At 48.4% G+C, this 19,432-nt stretch overlaps 1 protein-coding gene across 2 annotated transcripts in view; it reads left to right on the top strand.

Moving 5' to 3' along the window:
* The window catches only part of TTLL7 (tubulin tyrosine ligase like 7), a 118,756-nt gene that overhangs the window by 10,932 nt on the left and 88,392 nt on the right, over nt 1–19,432 (top strand). The window contains exons 2-7 of one of the 2 annotated variants that reach the window (XM_075181990.1): nt 10,180–10,266; nt 10,489–10,626; nt 11,498–11,619; nt 15,031–15,098; nt 16,122–16,280; nt 18,103–18,319. In XM_075181990.1, coding sequence (XP_075038091.1) covers nt 10,242–10,266; nt 10,489–10,626; nt 11,498–11,619; nt 15,031–15,098; nt 16,122–16,280; nt 18,103–18,319 — 729 coding nt within the window. In that variant the 5' untranslated portion in view covers nt 10,180–10,241. Of the gene's footprint in view, nt 1–10,179; nt 10,346–10,488; nt 10,627–11,497; nt 11,620–15,030; nt 15,099–16,121; nt 16,281–18,102; nt 18,320–19,432 lie in introns of those variants that run through there. The other variant, XM_075181989.1, reaches the window with a different exon arrangement.

The raw sequence follows: 19,432 nt of genomic DNA, 5'->3' as shown, positions 1-19,432 counted from the left end.
TATATATATATAATTCAAAAGCCTCTTTTTATTATAGAGTGTACTTGTAGATTGTAGGTCACTAATGAAATGCAGAGCTGTATTTGGTCCTTTTAGTATCATGCAAACAAGTTTAACTTTTTTTTTAACTCCTCTTAACAGTATTTTTTACCTATTTTGCAGCCTGTCTGATCACCGCAGTATGATAATACCTCTCCATATTCACCGGCACTATTAAGCTAGCTTTGGCCCCAGACTGGCTCCACGGCCAGCACAAAGGAGCATATTTAAAATGCGGCGGTTCGGTAGGAGTCATTTTTTAAAAAACACTTTTATTAGGGACCAAGCCCAAGTTTTGTCTTTGATAAAATTGACGTTTGTAGAAAATTAGTTTAAAGAAGGGAATCGGCGGTTGTAGGGAACCGCTGCATAGTAAGCATGTGGTTTTAGGTGTGGTTAATTTTAAGTTAATGTGATATATTTGAAGGAATTTTCTACCCAATGTGATTTAAATATAAATATTGGTCTAATTTTGCAATTATTTTCAAAATTTTAAGATCAAATAAAAAAGAAGCTGTAGAAGCGAAGCTTAGACTCCAGAGCTCTGCTCCATTCTGATGTCAGCTGCAGTATGCCAGGGGGCCAGCTCTGCTCTATGCTGATGTCAGCTGCAGTATGCCAGGAGGGCAGCTCTGCTCCATGCTGATGTCAGCTGCAGTATGCCGGGGGGGAAGGGGGGCAGCTCTGCTCCATGCTGATCTCAGCTGCATTATGCCAGGGGGCCAGCCCTGCTCCATGCTGATGCCAGTTGCAGTATGCCAGGGGACCAACCCTGCTCCATGCTGATGTCAGCTGCAGTATGCCAGGGGGCCAGTCCTGCTCCATGCTGATGTCAGCTGCAGCATGCCGGAGCAGCTCTGCTCCATGCTGATGTCAGCTGCAGTATGCCGGAGCCAGCTCTGCTCCATGCTGATGTCAGCTGCAGTATGCCAGGGGGCCAGCCCTGCTCCATGCTTAGGTCAGCTGCAGTATGCCGGGGGGGAAGGGAGGCAGCTCTGCTCCATGCTGATGTCAGCTGCAGTATGCCGGGGGGGGGGGAAGGGGGGCAGCTCTGCTCCATGCGGAGGTCAGCTGCAGTATGCCGGGGGGGGGGGGGGAAGGGGGGCAGCTCTGCTCCATGCTGAGGTCAGCTGCAGTATGCCGTGGGGGCAGCCCTGCTCCATGCTGATGTCAGCTGCAGTATGCCAGGGGGCCATCCCTGCTCAATGCTGATGTCAGCTGCAGTATGCCGGGGGGCCAGCCCTGCTCCATGCTGAGGTCAGCTGCAGTATGCCAGGGGGCCAGCCCTGCTCCATGCTGAGGTCAGCTGCAGTATGCCGGGGGGCCAGCTCTGCTCCATGCTGAGATCAGCTGCAGTATGCCGGGGGGCCAGCCCTGCTCCATGCTGAGGTCAGCTGCAGTATGCCGGAGCCAGCTCTGCTCCATGCTGATGTCAGCTGCAGTATGCCGTGGGGGCAGCCCTGCTCCATGCTGATGCCAGTTGCAGTATGCCGTGGGGGCAGCCCTGCTCCATGCTGAGGTCAGCTGCAGTATGCCGGGGGGCCAGCTCTGCTCCATGCGGAGGTCAGCTGCAGTATGCCGGGGGGGGGGGGGGAAGGGGGGCAGCTCTGCTCCATGCTGAGGTCAGCTGCAGTATGCCAGGGGGCCATCCCTGCTCCATGCTGATGTCAGCTGCAGTATGCCGGGGGGCCAGCCCTGCTCCATGCTGAGGTCAGCTGCAGTATGCCGGAGCCAGCTCTGCTCCATGCTGATGTCAGCTGCAGTATGCCGGGGGGCCAGCCCTGCTCCATGCTGAGGTCAGCTGCAGTATGCCGGGGGGCCAGCCCTGCTCCATGCTGAGGTCAGCTGCAGTATGCCGGAGCCAGCTCTGCTCCATGCTGATGTCAGCTGCAGTATGCCAGGGGGCCAGCTCTGCTCCATGCTGATGCCAGTTGCAGTATGCCAGGGGGTCAGCCCTGCTCCATGCTGATGTCAGCTGCAGTATGCCAGGGGGGCAGCTCTGCTCCATGCTGATGCCAGTTGCAGTATGCCAGGGGACCAACCCTGCTCCATGCTGAGGTCAGCTGCAGTATGCCGGAGCCAGCTCTGCTCCATGCTGATGTCAGCTGCAGTATGCCGTGGGGGCAGCCCTGCTCCATGCTGATGCCAGTTGCAGTATGCCGTGGGGGCAGCCCTGCTCCATGCTGAGGTCAGCTGCAGTATGCCGGGGGGCCAGCTCTGCTCCATGCGGAGGTCAGCTGCAGTATGCCGGGGGGGGAAGGGGGGCAGCTCTGCTCCATGCTGAGGTCAGCTGCAGTATGCCGTGGGGGCAGCCCTGCTCCATGCTGATGTCAGCTGCAGTATGCCAGGGGGCCATCCCTGCTCCATGCTGATGTCAGCTGCAGTATGCCGGGGGGCCAGCCCTGCTCCATGCTGAGGTCAGCTGCAGTATGCCGGAGCCAGCTCTGCTCCATGCTGATGTCAGCTGCAGTATGCCGGGGGGCCAGCCCTGCTCCATGCTGAGGTCAGCTGCAGTATGCCGGAGCCAGCTCTGCTCCATGCTGATGTCAGCTGCATTATGCCAGGGGGCCAGCCCTGCTCCATGCTGATGCCAGTTGCAGTATGCCAGGGGGCCAGTCCTGCTCCATGCTGATGTCAGCTGCAGCATGCCGGAGCAGCTCTGCTCCATGCTGATGTCAGCTGCAGTATGCCGGGGGCCAGCCCTGCTCCATGCTGATGTCAGCTGCAGTATGCCAGGGGGGCAGCTCTGCTCCATGCTGATGTCAGCTGCAGTATGCCGGAGCCAGCTCTGCTCCATGCTGATGTCAGCTGCAGTATGCCGGGGGCCAGCTCTGCTCCATGCTGAGGGCAGCTCCAGTATGCCGGGGGGCCAGCCCTGCTCCATGCTGAGGTCAGCTGCAGTATGCCGGAGCCAGCTCTGCTCCATGCTGATGTCAGCTGCAGTATGCCAGGGGGCCAGCCCTGCTCCATGCTTAGGTCAGCTGCAGTATGCCGGGGGGGAAGGGAGGCAGCTCTGCTCCATGCTGATGTCAGCTGCAGTATGCCGGGGGGGGAAGGGGGGCAGCTCTGCTCAATGCGGAGGTCAGCTGCAGTATGCCGGGGGGGGAAGGGGGGCAGCTCTGCTCCATGCGGAGGTCAGCTGCAGTATGCCGGGGGGGGAAGGGGGCCAGCCCTGCTCCATGCTGAGGTCAGCTGCAGTATGCCGGAGCCAGCTCTGCTCCATGCTGATGTCAGCTGCAGTATGCCGTGGGGGCAGCCCTGCTCCATGCTGATGCCAGTTGCAGTATGCCGTGGGGGCAGCCCTGCTCCATGCTGAGGTCAGCTGCAGTATGCCGGGGGGCCAGCTCTGCTCCATGCTGAGGTCAGCTGCAGTATGCCGGGGGGCCAGCCCTGCTCCATGCTGAGGTCAGCTGCAGTATGCCGGAGCCAGCTCTGCTCCATGCTGATGTCAGCTGCAGTATGCCGGGGGGCCAGCCCTGCTCCATGCTGAGGTCAGCTGCAGTATGCCGGAGCCAGCTCTGCTCCATGCTGATGTCAGCTGCAGTATGCCGGGGGCCAGCTCTGCTCCATGCTGAGGGCAGCTCCAGTATGCCGGGGGGCCAGCCCTGCTCCATGCTGAGGTCAGCTGCAGTATGCCGGAGCCAGCTCTGCTCCATGCTGATGTCAGCTGCAGTATGCCGGGGGCCAGCTCTGCTCCATGCTGAGGGCAGCTCCAGTATGCCGGGGGGCCAGCCCTGCTCCATGCTGATGTCAGCTGCAGTATGCCAGGGGGCCAGCCCTGCTCCATGCTGATGTCAGCTGCAGGGGGCCATCTCTGCTCCATGCTGATGTCAGCTGCAGTATGCCAGGGGGCCAGCCCTGCTCCATGCTGATGCCAGCTTAAGTATGCCGGGGGCCAGCCCTGCTCCATGCTGATGCCAGTTGCAGTATGCCGGGGGCCAGCCCTGCTCCATGCTGAGGCCAGCTGCAGTATGCCGGAGCCAGCTCTGCTCCATGCTGATGCCAGCTTAAGTATGCCGGGGGCCAGCCCTGCTCCATGCTGATGCCAGTTAAAGTATGCCGGGGGCCAGCCCTGCTCCATGCTGAGGCCAGCTGCAGTATGCCGGAGCCAGCTCTGCTCAGCTCAGGAATATAGTTAAAAACCATATCTAGCACCAGGAGTTGGAGGTAGCCATCAGCTTCAGGGCTGGGGGACAGCTCACTCCTACTGTGGTGCATTGTAGTCCGTCTATATGAGTCCTAAATGCCAGACTCAGAAGAGAATTGCTTGCAATGAAGTAGATTACAAGCAGAGGCTGAACTAACGAGCTCTGGGCCCCGGTTTAGGGAAGCGGAGATGGGTGGACCGGGGCACTTGACCCTCTGCATTTGCCATGCAGTAGGCCCCATTATCTCCATGGGCCCCTGTGCACGGCACCTACCGCACCTATTGTAGTTCCGCCACTGATTACAAGGTTACATATAACGTAAAAAATATTCCCTTCCGTCAGGATACAAGAACTTCTATGCACACATTCCTGACTCTCACAAGATATTTTTTCATGTCGGCGTAATGTGAGTTTTCGGTTTAGAAGTCCTTTTACATCCGGAGGACCTCTCTGTCCCAGTTTTGTCTGTACGGTGTGTCCTCTGTGTATTGTGGGTGCAATGAGTCTTTGTCTTAATATATATACCTAGAAGTTGTTTAGCTATTGATGTGTGTGCTGCACTGCAGCCTCCACGCATCCAATGAGTGCACTGAACTAATGCCCATCCTGTGTTTATGGCTGGGACAGGTCAATTAAGGAGGAGGTTTATGACTGCTGAGAAGTATCTGCTTGTATTAGAAAAGCCTCTTTGTTGCTTTAAGGTGACATTGATTTTTTTTTGGATGGGAATGGAAGAGGAAGTGCAATTTTTCCTGAAGGTCTATTGAGCTGATGCACAGAACAACACAATTAGGTCTTTTCCACTTCATTACCTTCTCGTGGTTACATCATGTGTTCTCTGCACAGAGCATTCAGTACGAAGACGGAGTTTAAATATTACACAATTTTATTACACTGTTCCAGGTGGATTGATCATGAACATCGGTCCTATCCACAAAATAAGTATTGTGTGTAGAGGAAGGTACGCTCTGTAGTATGTCGATCTCGCATGTTTTACTAAAAAGTATTATATTTGACAGATATCTTATGAAGATTTTTGCAGTATCATTTTATGGGTTGAACCATTCCTGTGCCTGAGGCGGCAACTGAAACAATGTTCGTTCATCCTAAAGACTGATCACTCAGGCAGATGTGCCCCCCCCCCGAATGTTAGAATGTATGTCATAGACATTATGATACTACTTCCCCCGCTGCCCTCTCCTATGGTGGCCTCTCCTTCACCCACTCCGCCAGGCCTGGTGCCCGCCCTGGCGGTGGAGTTGGCCTCCTCCTCTCCTCCACCTGTACTTTTCGTGTCATTCCCCCTGAACCCTCCCTCTCCTTCTCCTCTTTTGAAGCTCACTCCATCCGCCTCTTCTACCCCATCCATCTCCGCGTCACTGTCATCTACCGCCCCCCTGGCCCCACCTCCCTCTTCCTTGACAACTTTGCTAGCTGGCTTCCTCACTACCTCTCCTCCGATCTCCCCTCGATCATTCTCGGTGACTTTAATATCCCCATCGACAACCCCACCTACCCTGCTTCCAGCAAACTGCTCACCCTCTCTTCCTCCCTTGGTCTCACCCAATGGACCTCCTCCTCTACCCACTGCCTTGGTCACTCCCTTGATCTTGTCTTCTCCTACCTATGTAATCTCTCTGACTTCTCCATCTCTCCCTTTCCTCTATCCGACCACCATCTCCTCTCCTTCTCTCTCTCCTCTTCTCCTGCTCCCCCCCCCCTGCCCAAACCTACTCTGTCCATACGCAACCTCGATGCTCTTGACCCTGCCTCTCTGTCCTCCTCTCTCGATACCCTCCTTTCTCCCCTTTCCTCCCAGGCCTGCCCCAACCAGGCGGTCTCCCTCTACAATCACACCCTCACCTCCGCTCTGGACGCGGTCGCCCCTGCCCACTCCGTCCACCCCCGCTGCTCCAAACCCCAACCCTGGCACTCCAAATTTACCCGCTTCCTCCAAAAATGCTCCCGTTCCGCCGAACGTCACTGGAGAAAATCCCGCTCCCTGGCTGACTTCCTCCACTTTAAATTCATCCTTTCATCCTACAGCTCTGCCCTCTCACTCGCTAAACAATCTTTCTTTAAATCCCTCATCTCTTCCCAGTCCTCTAACCCCCGCCGCCTCTTTGCCACCTTCAGCACTCTCCTGGCCCCCTCCCCTCCCCCCACCCCCTCCTCCCTGACTGCCTCTGATTTCGCCTCCTTCTTCTCCTCTAAAATCGAGGCCATCCGACTTGAAATCTCCTCCTCCACTCTCTCTTCCACCCCTCCCACTCTTCTGTCCTCCCCCCCAACCACCTTCCCCTCCACTCCTTCCGTCCCACCACCGGCGAGGAAGTCCACTCTCTCATTTTATCCTCCCCCCCCACTACCTGCCCCCTGGATCCCATCCCCTCCCACCTTCTTCGCTCCCTTTCCCCCACCACCTGCTCCCACCTCGCTCACCTCTTTAATCTCTCCCTCTCCACTGGCATCTTCCCCTCCTCCTTCAAACATGCTCTCGTATCCCCCATTCTTAAGAAACCTAATCTCGACCCCACTTCTCTCTCGAACTATCGCCCCATATCTCTTCTCCCTTTTGCCTCCAAAATTCTTGAGAGGCTCGTCTGCAGCCGTCTCACCTCCTACCTTTCTGAATACTCCCTCCTTGATCCTCTCCAGTCTGGTTTCCGCCCCCTCCACTCCACTGAAACTGCCCTGGCTAAAGTCACCAATGACCTCCTCTCTGCAAAAGCCAGGGGCCACTTCTCCCTTCTCATCCTCCTTGACCTCTCTGCAGCCTTTGACACCGTTGACCACCCCCTCCTCCTTCACACCCTCCAGTCTTTCGGCCTCTCCGGCCCAGTCCTGTCCTGGTTCACCTCTTACCTTACTCACCGTTCCTTCTCTGTCACCACCTCTGGGTCTCTCTCCCCCCCATCCACCCTTCCAGTTGGGGTCCCTCAGGGCTCTGTTCTGGGACCCTTACTCTTCTCTCTATACACCTCCTCCCTGGGTGAACTCATCAGCTCCTTCGGCTTCAGCTACCACCTTTACGCTGACGACACTCAACTATACCTCTCCTCTCCTGATCTCTCTCCCTCCCTCCTCTCTAGGGTGTCCGCCTGCCTCTCTGCCATCTCCTCCTGGATGTCCTCTCGATTCCTCAAACTTAACCTTGCCAAAACTGAGCTCATAGTTTTTCCTCCCTCTCATACCCCATCCCCTTCTGACCTCTCCATCACTGTCGACAATACCTCTATCTCGCCTGTCCCCCAACTTCGCTGCCTTGGTGTCATCCTCGACTCCTCTCTTTCCTTTGGCCCCCACATCCTCTCTCTTGCTAAATCCTGCCGCTTCCAGCTGCGCAACATCGCTCGCATCCGGCCCTTCCTCTCCCAAGATGCCACCAAATGCCTTATCCACTCTCTGATCATCTCCCGCCTGGACTACTGCAACCTCCTCCTCACTGGCCTCCCCCACTCTCATCTCGATCCCCTTCGATCCGTCCTTAACGCTGCAGCTAGGCTTATTTTCCTCTCTCGCCGCTCCTCTTTTGTCTCCCCCCTCTACCTAGCCCTTCACTGGCTCCCATTCCCCTTCAGAATCCTCTTTAAGCTCCTCACACTCACCTACAAGGCCCTCGCCAACTCCACTGCGCCCTACATTTCCACCCTCCTCTCTATTCATGCTCCATCCCGCCCTCTCCGTTCTGCCTCTGACCGTCGCCTCTCTTCCCCCCTTATAACCTCCTCCCACGCGCGTATCCAAGACTTCGCCCGCGCTGCCCCCCTCCACTGGAACAAGCTCCCTCCCTCCATCAGAACTTCCCCTAATCTGTCCAGCTTCAAACGGGCCCTAAGCCTTTCTGTCTCCCACTTAACTTCCTACCTTATCTTCTGCCTCTGTCCCCCTACTCTCCCTCTCTCCCCTGCGTCTCTCTGTCTGTCCACCCCTCCCCTTAGATTGTACGCTCCTCTGAGCAGGGCCATCTCTCCTCCTGTTTCCACCACTTCTAACTCTGCTCTCCAGCTACTTAGCCCTCCTCCTGAAAGGTCCTCCACCCCACGTCCACTTTCGCTCCCTCCTCCCCCCTGGGGGTCTCCCTGTCTTCTGCGCCCCCCTTCTTGGGCCCCGTCGTTTTCGGATCCTCCCTCCCCTTTCCCCGCCCTCTCTAGCTGTGCATTGAGCGTACTGAGTTGCTGTGTTTACTGTACTGTGCTGTCTCCCATTGTATTGTGATTTTGTTTGTCTCTGTACGGCGCTGCGGATGCCTTGTAGCGCCTTATAAATAAATATTAATAATAATAATAATAATATGGGCCTGATGCAGAGTTGAAGTTACACCAGGTTGCACAGATTTGCACTGCGCATGCCAACAGAGAGTACGGGTGCCGTGTGATGTCTGGGCATCTGCAAACATCAACTAGTGTTCTCAATATTTTTATTTTATTCTACATGTATGGATAGTTTCTCTTTTTCTCCTATTTTAAACACTGAATATAATTCTTAATTTCTGTTTTTATTTTGACTATATGTGAAACCGTGCAGTCCAATCAGTGCTTTTGCTTCAGAAGCACTGAAATGTCAAATTCTCCTATGGCAGGGAGCACAGCGTGAAGGGCACAACGAGTTTCATGTCACAGCATGAAGGTCACAACGCGTTTCATGTCACAGCATGAAGGGCACAACGCGTTTCATGTCGCTGCGTGAAGGGCACAATGCGTTTCATGTCACAGCGTGAAGGGCAGAATGCGTTTCCTGTCGCTGCGTGAAGGGCAGAATGCGTTTCCTGTCGCTGCGTGAAGGGCACAATGCGTTTCATGTCGCTGCGTGAAGGGCACAATGCGTTCATGTCGCTGCGTGAAGGGCACAATGCGTTTCATGTCGCTGCGTGAAGGGCACAATGCGTTCATGTCGCTGCGTGAAGGGCACAATGCATTTCATGTCGCTGCGTGAAGGGCACAATGCGTTTCATGTCACAGCGTGAAGGGCACAATGCGTTTCATGTCACAGCGTGAAGGGCACAATGCGTTTCATGTCGCTACGTGAAGGGCACAATGCATTTCATGTCGCTGCGTGAAGGGCACAATGCATTTCATGTCGCTGCGTGAAGGGCACAATGCGTTTCATGTCGCTACGTGAAGGGCACAATGCGTTTCATGTCACAGCGTGAAGGGCACAATGCATTTCATGTCGCTGCGTGAAGGGCACAATGCGTTTCATGTCGCTGCGTGAAGGGCACAATGCGTTTCATGTCACAGCGTGAAGGGCACAATGCATTTCATGTCGCTACGTGAAGGGCACAATGCGTTTCATGTCACAGCGTGAAGGGCACAATGCGTTTCATGTCGCTGCGTGAAGGGCACAATGCGTTTCATGTCGCTGCGTGAAGGGCACAATGCGTTTCATGTCGCTACGTGAAGGGCACAATGCGTTTCATGTCACAGCGTGAAGGGCACAATGCGTTTCATGTCGCTGCGTGAAGGGCACAATGCGTTTCATGTCACAGCGTGAAGGGCACAATGCGTTTCATGTCGCTACGTGAAGGGCACAATGCGTTTCATGTCGCTGCGTGAAGGGCACAATGCGTTTCATGTCGCTGCGTGAAGGGCACAATGCGTTTCATGTCACAGCGTGAAGGGCACAATGCATTTCATGTCGCTGCGTGAAGGGCACAATGTGTTTCCTGTCGCTGCGTGAAGGGCACAATGCGTTTCATGTCGCTGCGTGAAGGGCACAATGCGCTTCCTGTCGCTGCGTGAAGGGCACAATGCGTTTCATGTCGCTGCGTGAAGGGCACAATGCGCTTCCTGTCGCTGCGTGAAGGGCACAACGCTTTTCATGTTGCGGTGTGAAGGGCACAACGCGTTTCATGTCTCCGTGATGTTACTGGTTCCTAGTAAGATGATAGGCTGTGCTCTCGTCCCGCCCACAAAATCGCTCTCTCCATTCCGTGAAGGCGAGTGATACACTTTGACACATAGGTTCATTTTTGTTTCCCCTCTCTTTGAAGGTTCCCTCCTGGTTAACGTTTTTGTGATGCTGTAACAGACCCTGGAAAGTCCTGGAGATGATATGACGACCGGTTCTTGCGAGCTGGGTACGGATGACCAGTGTGTTCCCCTGACTCTACATTGCTGTATCACCACACATCATGCCATCCTTGCCTATTGAGTCTGGTATGACATTTGTGTTTCCTCATACATTCCATTATCATCCGGTGACACAGTACATTTGTATCTATGTGCAGAGAAACTGTTTGTCATCACTTTTTATGCACAAGCAAAGCTTTGATCTTCTTCTTTTTCTTCTCCTTTGGAAGATCGCCATGCTTCATCCAGCTTGTCGTTAAGTTCAGCTGTGCCTTATCAGCCTAATGGTCTCAACAGGAGAAAGATCAGGAAGAAGAGAAACAATGGCACAATCATGGCGAATGTTGGCGGAACCAAGTATGAGATTGGTAAGTCTGGTTAATAGAATATATTGTATTTGTTTCGGTAGTTTTTAAATAGTCCTCTCTATTCTATTGATTCACTTAGGAGCCTATGTGCACAGTGATCTTATACCCAGTATGTCAATTAACTTGTCTTTCCATACTTTAGAGCACCATGCCTACACTATACTAAAATATTTGTACAAATTTCACAGGATGAAAATTGAGATGTTCTACATCTATATTTTATACACATAACAAGGACTTTCTACCAATAAATTGTATCACTTACCCATCTATCTGCATACTGTCCTTGGCATTGCCCTACTTATTTAACAAGCATTCCACCCATTTTATCAAAGCCCTATTGGCGGCAAAATATATATATTTTTTTATTCGGCCTACACGTGAGAGGGTTACCACAAGGGTTAACGCTGCTATATTGAACAAGTACCGCCACAAAAATGCCGTTACCACAATCTCAGGATGGCGATAATTAAAATCATTTTTTATTGGATTATTATTTAAATAAAGCATTTTTATTGTATGCACTTTTTTTTTATTGCTTCTTTAAATAATTTTTGTCTAAACTTTGTTTTAGTTTTTTTTAATCTTTGTGGGTCAGGAAGCCCAAATTAGCTTTTTCGATGCGATTGGGACTCTATTGATATATATGCTCCTTAGATTTGGGTGGGGTGTTCTATGATAAGCTAAAACACAAAGGTCTGCTTGACTTTACCTTTATCTTGTGTGTCCACCTCCCCAACAGTGTGCCCAGCGCTGCGATCCTGCAGTCTCTCCCTTCCGCCTGAGGTTTGCTGAACCTGCTGTATAGCGCACAATATATTTGGTTTAAGCAATAGTAACATCTTGTACCACTCTCATCTGTTTGTTACAGTTCGTGTAGTAATTGAAGAGATGCAGTTTGTGAAGAGCCGGGACGATGATGAGACGGCCAATCTTATCTGGAGTGATTGTGCAGTGCAGCACGAGAGGATTGCTGAGCTCAGGAACTATCAGGTGACCAATAGACCATAAAATAAATTATAAGGATCTGGAAAGTCACCTAGGAGTTGTGTGACCATAAGAGGGAATGGAATTTGAAGTGGCTTCTACTATCTTTATAATCTACAGTGGGGCTGTGTTATTTGTTATAATAGTAATAGTGTTATTGTATGATCACTCATTGTGTTCTAAAGTATAATCTATCTTGTAGATTACTGGATAGTAGAAATCACCCGAGCGTTCCGTAACCATAGATACGAAGATTATTTTAGCAGTTGTGTAGTGAGACGTTAATGTACAGAATAAGTTTAATCTGTGAGTTCTGGCATCACAATTTACTGCCTATACATACACAAGATACATGTGGCCATTCTAAGATGAGTTTACAACCTCTTTTCTTGGTGAATGAGCCACATGGGCGCTTCGATTGTACATAGGAAAAGGCGCAGGTAAAAATAAAAGCATGTGTACGTTCATATGTTCAGTTCTCACTGTCCCGCTGATTTGCGCCAGTTGGTCGCTGAGGGTTTGATCTTTTACACTCTGTATTTTTCTTTGTGTAAAATTACCAGGGGGTGACCGTGGATCCCATCTGGACAAACTGACTCCAGAAAAAGAAGGAGTAAAACATCAGCATGTTTAGACGGATAAAGCTCTGTGTCCCCGTGAACAAGAAGGGAAAACTTCCAATTTTGTCCAGTTAAACTTTTTTTTGCTTAGTTAGGTATTGGACTCATTGGGGACATCTAACATTTTGTTTTTACAGCTTGCTATAGAGGTCATACAGTGCCATCTTTAGGGGAAGATTGTCCCCCCGAAATCCCCCCCCCCAAACCAAGATACATTATATTGTCCTAAGTAATATATTGTCTAAGAAAGTAGTTCCGTAAATATAATCTAACATACTGCGGTACTATTAGTGACCACCAGGTGGCGCAGAGACTCACTATTTGGTTTTATTGTACAGTGTCATCTGTAAACTATACTATTGCAGAACTATTATATACCATGCGATTGTTATATACATCTGGCATGCATATACATAGCATTCATATTATATTGGGACAAAAACAGTGGGAGGGCTCTGATGAGAACACAGTCCAATAATCCTGATTTTAGAATATTAGTCCCGATTTCTACAGTCCAAAAGTATCTAGCAGAAAAGGGGGGTGGGCTGGTCTCATCAGAAATATAATGTAATGTGTCCTGTGTTCTAGGATGGTTAGGGCTTGGTGTCTGTGATTGGGATTGTTGTGACTGTTAAAATGAAGTTGTCGGAGCATCTGATTTTTTTAAATAGATTAAATTTTATTAAGTTACGTGAGCACGGACAATAACACCAAGCAAATCAGAATGGTAACAATTATACATTTTTCCATGTGTTGTAAGCAATAATCTTGACACCCTTATACAGACATTTAACTTGGCATTTACACTGATTGGATAACAATAATTACGTGCACCTTTACTCAACGAATGTGCCCCCTTAACCACAATGTGTTACTATATGAGGCCTTGCCTTGGAGACACTAATTCTCTTATCACTGTTTTTATAAATAAGTATAAAGACAGAACAGTGCGGCCTTGTAAAGTGTATATTCCATGAAGCATGAAAGTTGTTATAAACATTTTCATTTCTTGCAAAATGTAATTAAAGCTGAAGCCTATAAATACAATCATGGCTGCTAGATTCCATTAACTAAGCCAATCTGAATATTCAAACAAAGCTACATCAATCCGCCCTCCGGTATCATCTAATTTGCCTTCCCTACTATATTGCCTCTTCCAAAACCCTCCTAAAATACTGGATATACAATACAGGCCTAGTTTTTTTTACCTGGTTTTTTAATCTTTTTCCTTCCTCTATTGCATATAGGAAGGTTTCTCATAATGATTCAATGATCACTAGGAGCACAAGTCCTATTACTATATATTGTACTATGCTATACCTGACATCCATTGGGATAAACCTGTACCTAGCTACGAGGGAGGATCCCATCTGTCTGCTAATTTCCCTCTCTCTTTGCTCATTTTATTTGCTCTTCAACAACATCATGTTGATCTGAAATAAAAGTACAGCACTTATGGCCTATTCATTTCCATAATCCTCCTGTCTCTGCTAACACCACATCAGGGGTTTTGTAATGACACTTTCCTTATTTGAGCCAATTCCTCATTTATGATGGAAAGTGATTCTTTGGTTTCATTTATTACTTTATCTAAAATGTTTAACTATTACTTGAATGTATCTGACAATATCCAAACCACTACTTGAGGAAAAACATGAATTCCGGAACGGTTTGATTTTATATTCTATCCCTCTTTCCTGTACCTTAGGTACTGCTGGTAAACTATGTCTTATTATTGTCGCAGGGATATTTCGGCTGAGGATACAAGTTCCATTAGCCCCTCATGGTAACAATGACTAAGCCCTTTTTCAACACACAAAATACAGCCCAAAGGAGACCCCATAACTCATGGCCTGGGCAGTTTTGTACCATTTGAGATATTCAGTTTTGTAAGAGGAGTTACCATGGGGTTCAGGGCATGTCATATTTACATTAAGTACAATGTCTTTCTTTGCGTCACGTCGTTTAGATAAAATTGGCATTCTTCATTAGAATTGCTGCTCTGAGAATCTCCTACTTCCTTATTTTTAAATTTGAAATTAAATGACCTTTTTTCTGAGTCTGTGTGATAAATTTTCTTACCCACTTGTCTCTGAACTGACTTACAGATATCAGGGTTACTAAACACACCTACCAATCTCAAATACTGACTAAAAATATCAGATCATCTGACTACTTCATTACCACTCAGGGACAGTGGCGGATCCAGGGGGGTGATCGGGGCGATTGCCCCCCCTAGCAGGGGCTTGCTGCCGGCGGCTGCACAGTATGTGCAGGTCCGTTCTGCAGAGACAGGTAGAGAGAGTGTGCTGCCCGGCTGCTCTGATTGTGTTAAAAACACAATCAGATCGGTCGGGCAGCACACTCTCCCTGCCTGTCTCTGCAGAACAGACCTGCACATAGTATGCAGCCGCCGGCAGCCTGAGCCGTCAAAAAGGGGACGGGGAATAAATCCCCCCCCCCTAATCTGCATTCCGGTAAGTAGGTTTTTTCACAGGTCGGTGTACTATTCATTCGGAATCCTCATGTCGATGTGTTCTGTGTCGGGGTAGTTAGTATCGTTAATAGGTACTACACCCTTACAAGTGTATTAGCTTAGCCTCAACTCTTAATCGGGCCCTGCTCATGGCACAGGGCCTGCTTAAGGCTGTAATCTCATGAATATTGAATGAATTAAAAAACAAACTAAATAACAGCTACCTCCACTGAGCATCGGTGATGGGTACATAGTACATGTTTATTAAACTGTGTCTTATGTTGTTCTTGGTCATGAGTTTCAGTTTGTTTCTTGTTTCAGAGAATTAACCATTTCCCGGGGATGGGAGAGATTTGTCGTAAGGATTGCCTTTCCAGAAACATGACCAAGTAAGCCACGTATCTTGGAGTAGGTCATATATTTGAACACTGAAATTTGCTACATGATATTATTGTTGCAAAAATGGTCAATGCCGTGAACTGGGGAATAATTATTAATTGTCCGTCAAAAATCCGCTTTGTGGTCATTCTCCGTGAACGGGAGCATGGAGGAGACACAGCGATGGGTTAAGTCACCTGGATGTAGCTTCCAGGAGTTTACATGATGCTATGTGTTTGGGTACGTGATACAGTGAGGTGTTGGTAATAATTAATTTGGGTGAAAGGATTAGATGATTATGTATGAAGTAAGTATGTGTTGCTATATATGGTTCAAATTTAAGAGGCCAGACAGACAAATCTAGTAACCTGATGGTCATGTACTGGAAGCCACCTATTTAGATGTATAGAAAATAACACAAAAGTTAGGTGCTGACCGTTTTTAGGTGCCAAAAGTGACCTGAGTGAACAAACAGCAGAAGATTCCGCTTAAGACATTGGGTAATACAGGTGGTCAGACACAAGACGTAGGCTAGATAAGACCTAGCCTGTGAGAGCTTACATTCTAGAGGGAGGGGGTAATGAGAGACAGTAGGTGCAAATAGGACATATGGTGGACAGAGGATGTACAGGTAGTGGACATGAGGGTCTAGGAGGAGGTAAAATAGGTAAGTATGAAGAGGTGAGTTTTGATGGAGCATTTGAAGGATTGAAGGTTGGGAGAGTCTGGTAGGACGAGGCAAGGAGTTCCATAGGCGGGTAGCCAGCGCAGGAGAAGACTTGGAGACGGGAGTGGGTTCTGAGGGGGGAAGAGATTTGAAGCTGAGTGGTCGAGCCAGTGTGTATCTCATGATGAGGTCAGAGATGTACGGAGGGAGGTGTTAGGCCTTTAAGGTGAGGGTGAGAAGCTTGAACTGAACTCTGGAAGCAGAATTCTTTTTTCATAAATATCTCCCATGATGTTTTAACAACGTTTTTGTTGAATGTTATTTCATTCAGTTCTCACACAGCGCCAATCTGCCCTCTGTTTTCCAGAATGATCAAGTGTCAGCCTCATGAGTACAGCTTCATTCCCCGCACCTGGATATTCCCAGCAGAATATACTCAGTACCAAAATTACGTGAAAGAGCTAAAGAAAAAGAGAAAGCAGAAAACCTTCATCATCAAACCGGCCAATGGAGCAATGGGTCATGGGTAATCTGTCATGCTATTATCCCACAATTCCAAGTACATCATATTACATGACGCACATCCGTAGTGAAGGATTCACTCTGATATTTTCATTGGACTGTTAACGCCTCATACAAAAGGGCATCATTATAATCCATGTATACTGTGTATGCCAACATCTTACTATAAATAGGGCGATAATGGAAACCTTACAGTGAAGGGGCAGCCTATCAAATCACTCGGAATCAGTGACATCACTGAGTCCGGAATCCAAGACAGATAAAAAAAAAACTGGGCTGGCTTGTATGTGCAACCACCTGTAATATAATACTGGGTAGAATAGTTTAACAAATTAATCATAATCGTATAAAATAAAAAGAATACATGTATGTACCTGAACTTAAACAACAAAAAAAAAATCATAAAAGTAACACATGTCACGCTGGTGTTAATGTCAATAAAAATATCTTTATTAAACTGATGATCCCATAGATTGTAAGCTTGCGAGCAGGAGCCTTCTCACCTCTTTGTCTGTTTTACCCAGTTTGTTTATTAGTTTACTATGTTTGCCCCCAATTGTAAAGCGATACGGAATATGTTGGCGCTATATAAATAAATGATGATGATGATGATGATTAGGCAAATACCTTCAAAGGGATAGGTTAAAGTCCAGGGTTTCCCAAACCCAGTCCTCAGGGCTCCCCAACAGGGCAGGTTTTCTGGATCACATGTGACATAATTAGGACCACCTGTGGATCTGTTACAATGTGTCAGTCAGTAATTAATACACCTGTGCTCCAGCAAGGAGATATGGAAAACCTGCACTGTTGGGGAGCCCTGAGGACTGGGTTTGGGAAACCCTGGGTTAAACCATAACCAAACATTGTATATCATTGACAATAAACATTATGGGCTTGATTCATTAAGGCATGCAAAACTAACGTATTGTGCGTTTTTTGTTTTAAAAAAACGCATGTAAACGTCTCTTGTTGAACACGGTACTTGCTGTGTTGAGACAGACACAACTCGCTGCAGGATATGTACAATACATATGTGTAATATAAAGTCCCAGCAGGACACACAGAAACGTATTCATTTATTATCACCTGTTAATAATATAATCAATAAGGAAAAGACATTGGAAAAAAACAAAAACTTGCCACCGTACACATTTATCAAGATGTCCTCAATGCAGACGGTATATAAAATAACTTTTTACAGTTGATCTTAATTGCAAACACATGTTGTAGCATGCATACCTGTCCGTCATCACTATCCCTAGGCCCTTACACTGCGTGCGCTCAGCCTTGGCGCGCCCTTACTGTACATTGACTATGTGCATACGTCCCTTCCCACCCCGTACTGCTCATGAAATCATAGGCTGCCGCAAGTGTCATTTACATGCGAACATGAATTGCGTTCTTTGACGTATCATCATCGTCATCATCATTTATTATTTATTTATTTATTTACGTATGTTCGGGTTTGCGCATGTGCAGAGTAAAACGAGGCAATATACGCCACATAAATTGACTTACGTTGCTTGATGAATCCGGCCCCATGTTTTTAATCCATTAGGCATTTTAATTCCACCGTCCAGTTAAAAACCTCCATTGTCTCTCCCGCTGAATTCTAATTCATTAATGGCCAGAGCTACTATTAACCATGGTTTAGTAAATCTGTCAGATACACTATGCAATGCCTTACCACAACTGGCGGTGAATCAGTCGCATACACCTGTTGTGATTATTGTGTCAGCAACGGTTTAGCAAATTGCTGAGGGATGTGAAATACAGAATACAGGTAAATGATCACATTATCCTATAACCTGCGTTCTTTCCATCAGGATATCTCTGATACGAAACGGAGAAAAGCTTCAGGCTCAGGACCATCTCATCGTCCAGGAATATCTGGACAAACCTTTCCTGCTGGAAGGATACAAGTTTGATTTGCGTGTGTACATCTTGGTGACGTCCTGCGATCCGCTGAAGATATTTTTATATAATGACGGACTGGTCAGGATGGGCACGGAGAAGTACCACTCGCCCTCAGACTCCAATTTGGTGAGTAGTGTAACAGAAACCAGTCCTGCTTCATGTGTTTGTGTAGCGTTGAAGAGTTCCATTTGCCAACACAGAGTAGAGGAAGGCACTTTGTCTGTGACACTTCAGTCCTTCTAATTTACTAGGAACTAGGGCCATCATAGAAGCCCATAAGGGAGGGTTCTATAGCGGTAGAGGAGGCAGAAAGTGAAGGTAAGCGATTATTAAAATAGGGGTAAATTAACTCTGCAATTTGTTACTAGCATTTGGAGATTGCTTTTGGCTTTCCCCAAAAACAGCACACGGCGCTTCCGTTACATCCGGAACACGAACAGAACGCTAGTGAAACGGGAAGGGGTTATGGTGACACTAGAGACAATGGTTTCTAGAATTGGTCCCCCATACATGAGTTTTTGCTACAACTAAAAATACTAGAGGGATGTATTAAACGCCAGCGAGTATGAGTCCTTAGTGTCTTATGCCTGAGTGATGTCACTAGTTCCTGGTGCAGTGATAGGCTGCATTCTCAACAATATTGGCTCCGCCCATACATGATCGGGCTCCTCCTCTTACAAAAATCACTCCAGCGTTGCTCGATCAGTGAAGTCACAGCCACTTATTGAGGTCTTTCCATGCATAATGGGAGGAACTGAGTGCATCCAGGGTGCTCATCGCTGGGTGCTGAATGTTCTACTCATACACTCAAGATTTTGTTTTGTGGGGCAAGATTATTTACGTAAGTGGAGAAGGTGATTTCTGTTTTGCGGAGGCCGCAGACCATTTTTCCTGCTGCAAAAAGAGTTTGATTTTACAGGAAATCAGGAGGTCCCGGTAATCAGGAGTCGGCCTCTAGTTTCGATGGGACTCCTTTAGTACTTTTATGGGAAAGCAAATTTCTAGGTGTATTTTGGCCAATGCAATAAAAACATCCTTATCACAATAAGGACTTTCCCGATGCCCCCTCATGATTCAGTTAATAGGCCAAACCAAGCAGCATATTAGGGAGGGGGGGTTGGGTATAGTAGTGAGGTCTTTGAAGTGACCGTCTCACTATATCCACTGTTGTGTTTTTCACCATTTCTAGTTAAACCCGCAAAATGTCACACACACTGTTTTTGCAGAGGCCGTTCCAGT

This window comes from Mixophyes fleayi, chromosome 8, assembly GCF_038048845.1.
Source record: "Mixophyes fleayi isolate aMixFle1 chromosome 8, aMixFle1.hap1, whole genome shotgun sequence".
NCBI lineage: Eukaryota > Metazoa > Chordata > Amphibia > Anura > Limnodynastidae > Mixophyes > Mixophyes fleayi.
This window is presented reverse-complemented; position numbering and strand designations above follow the sequence as displayed.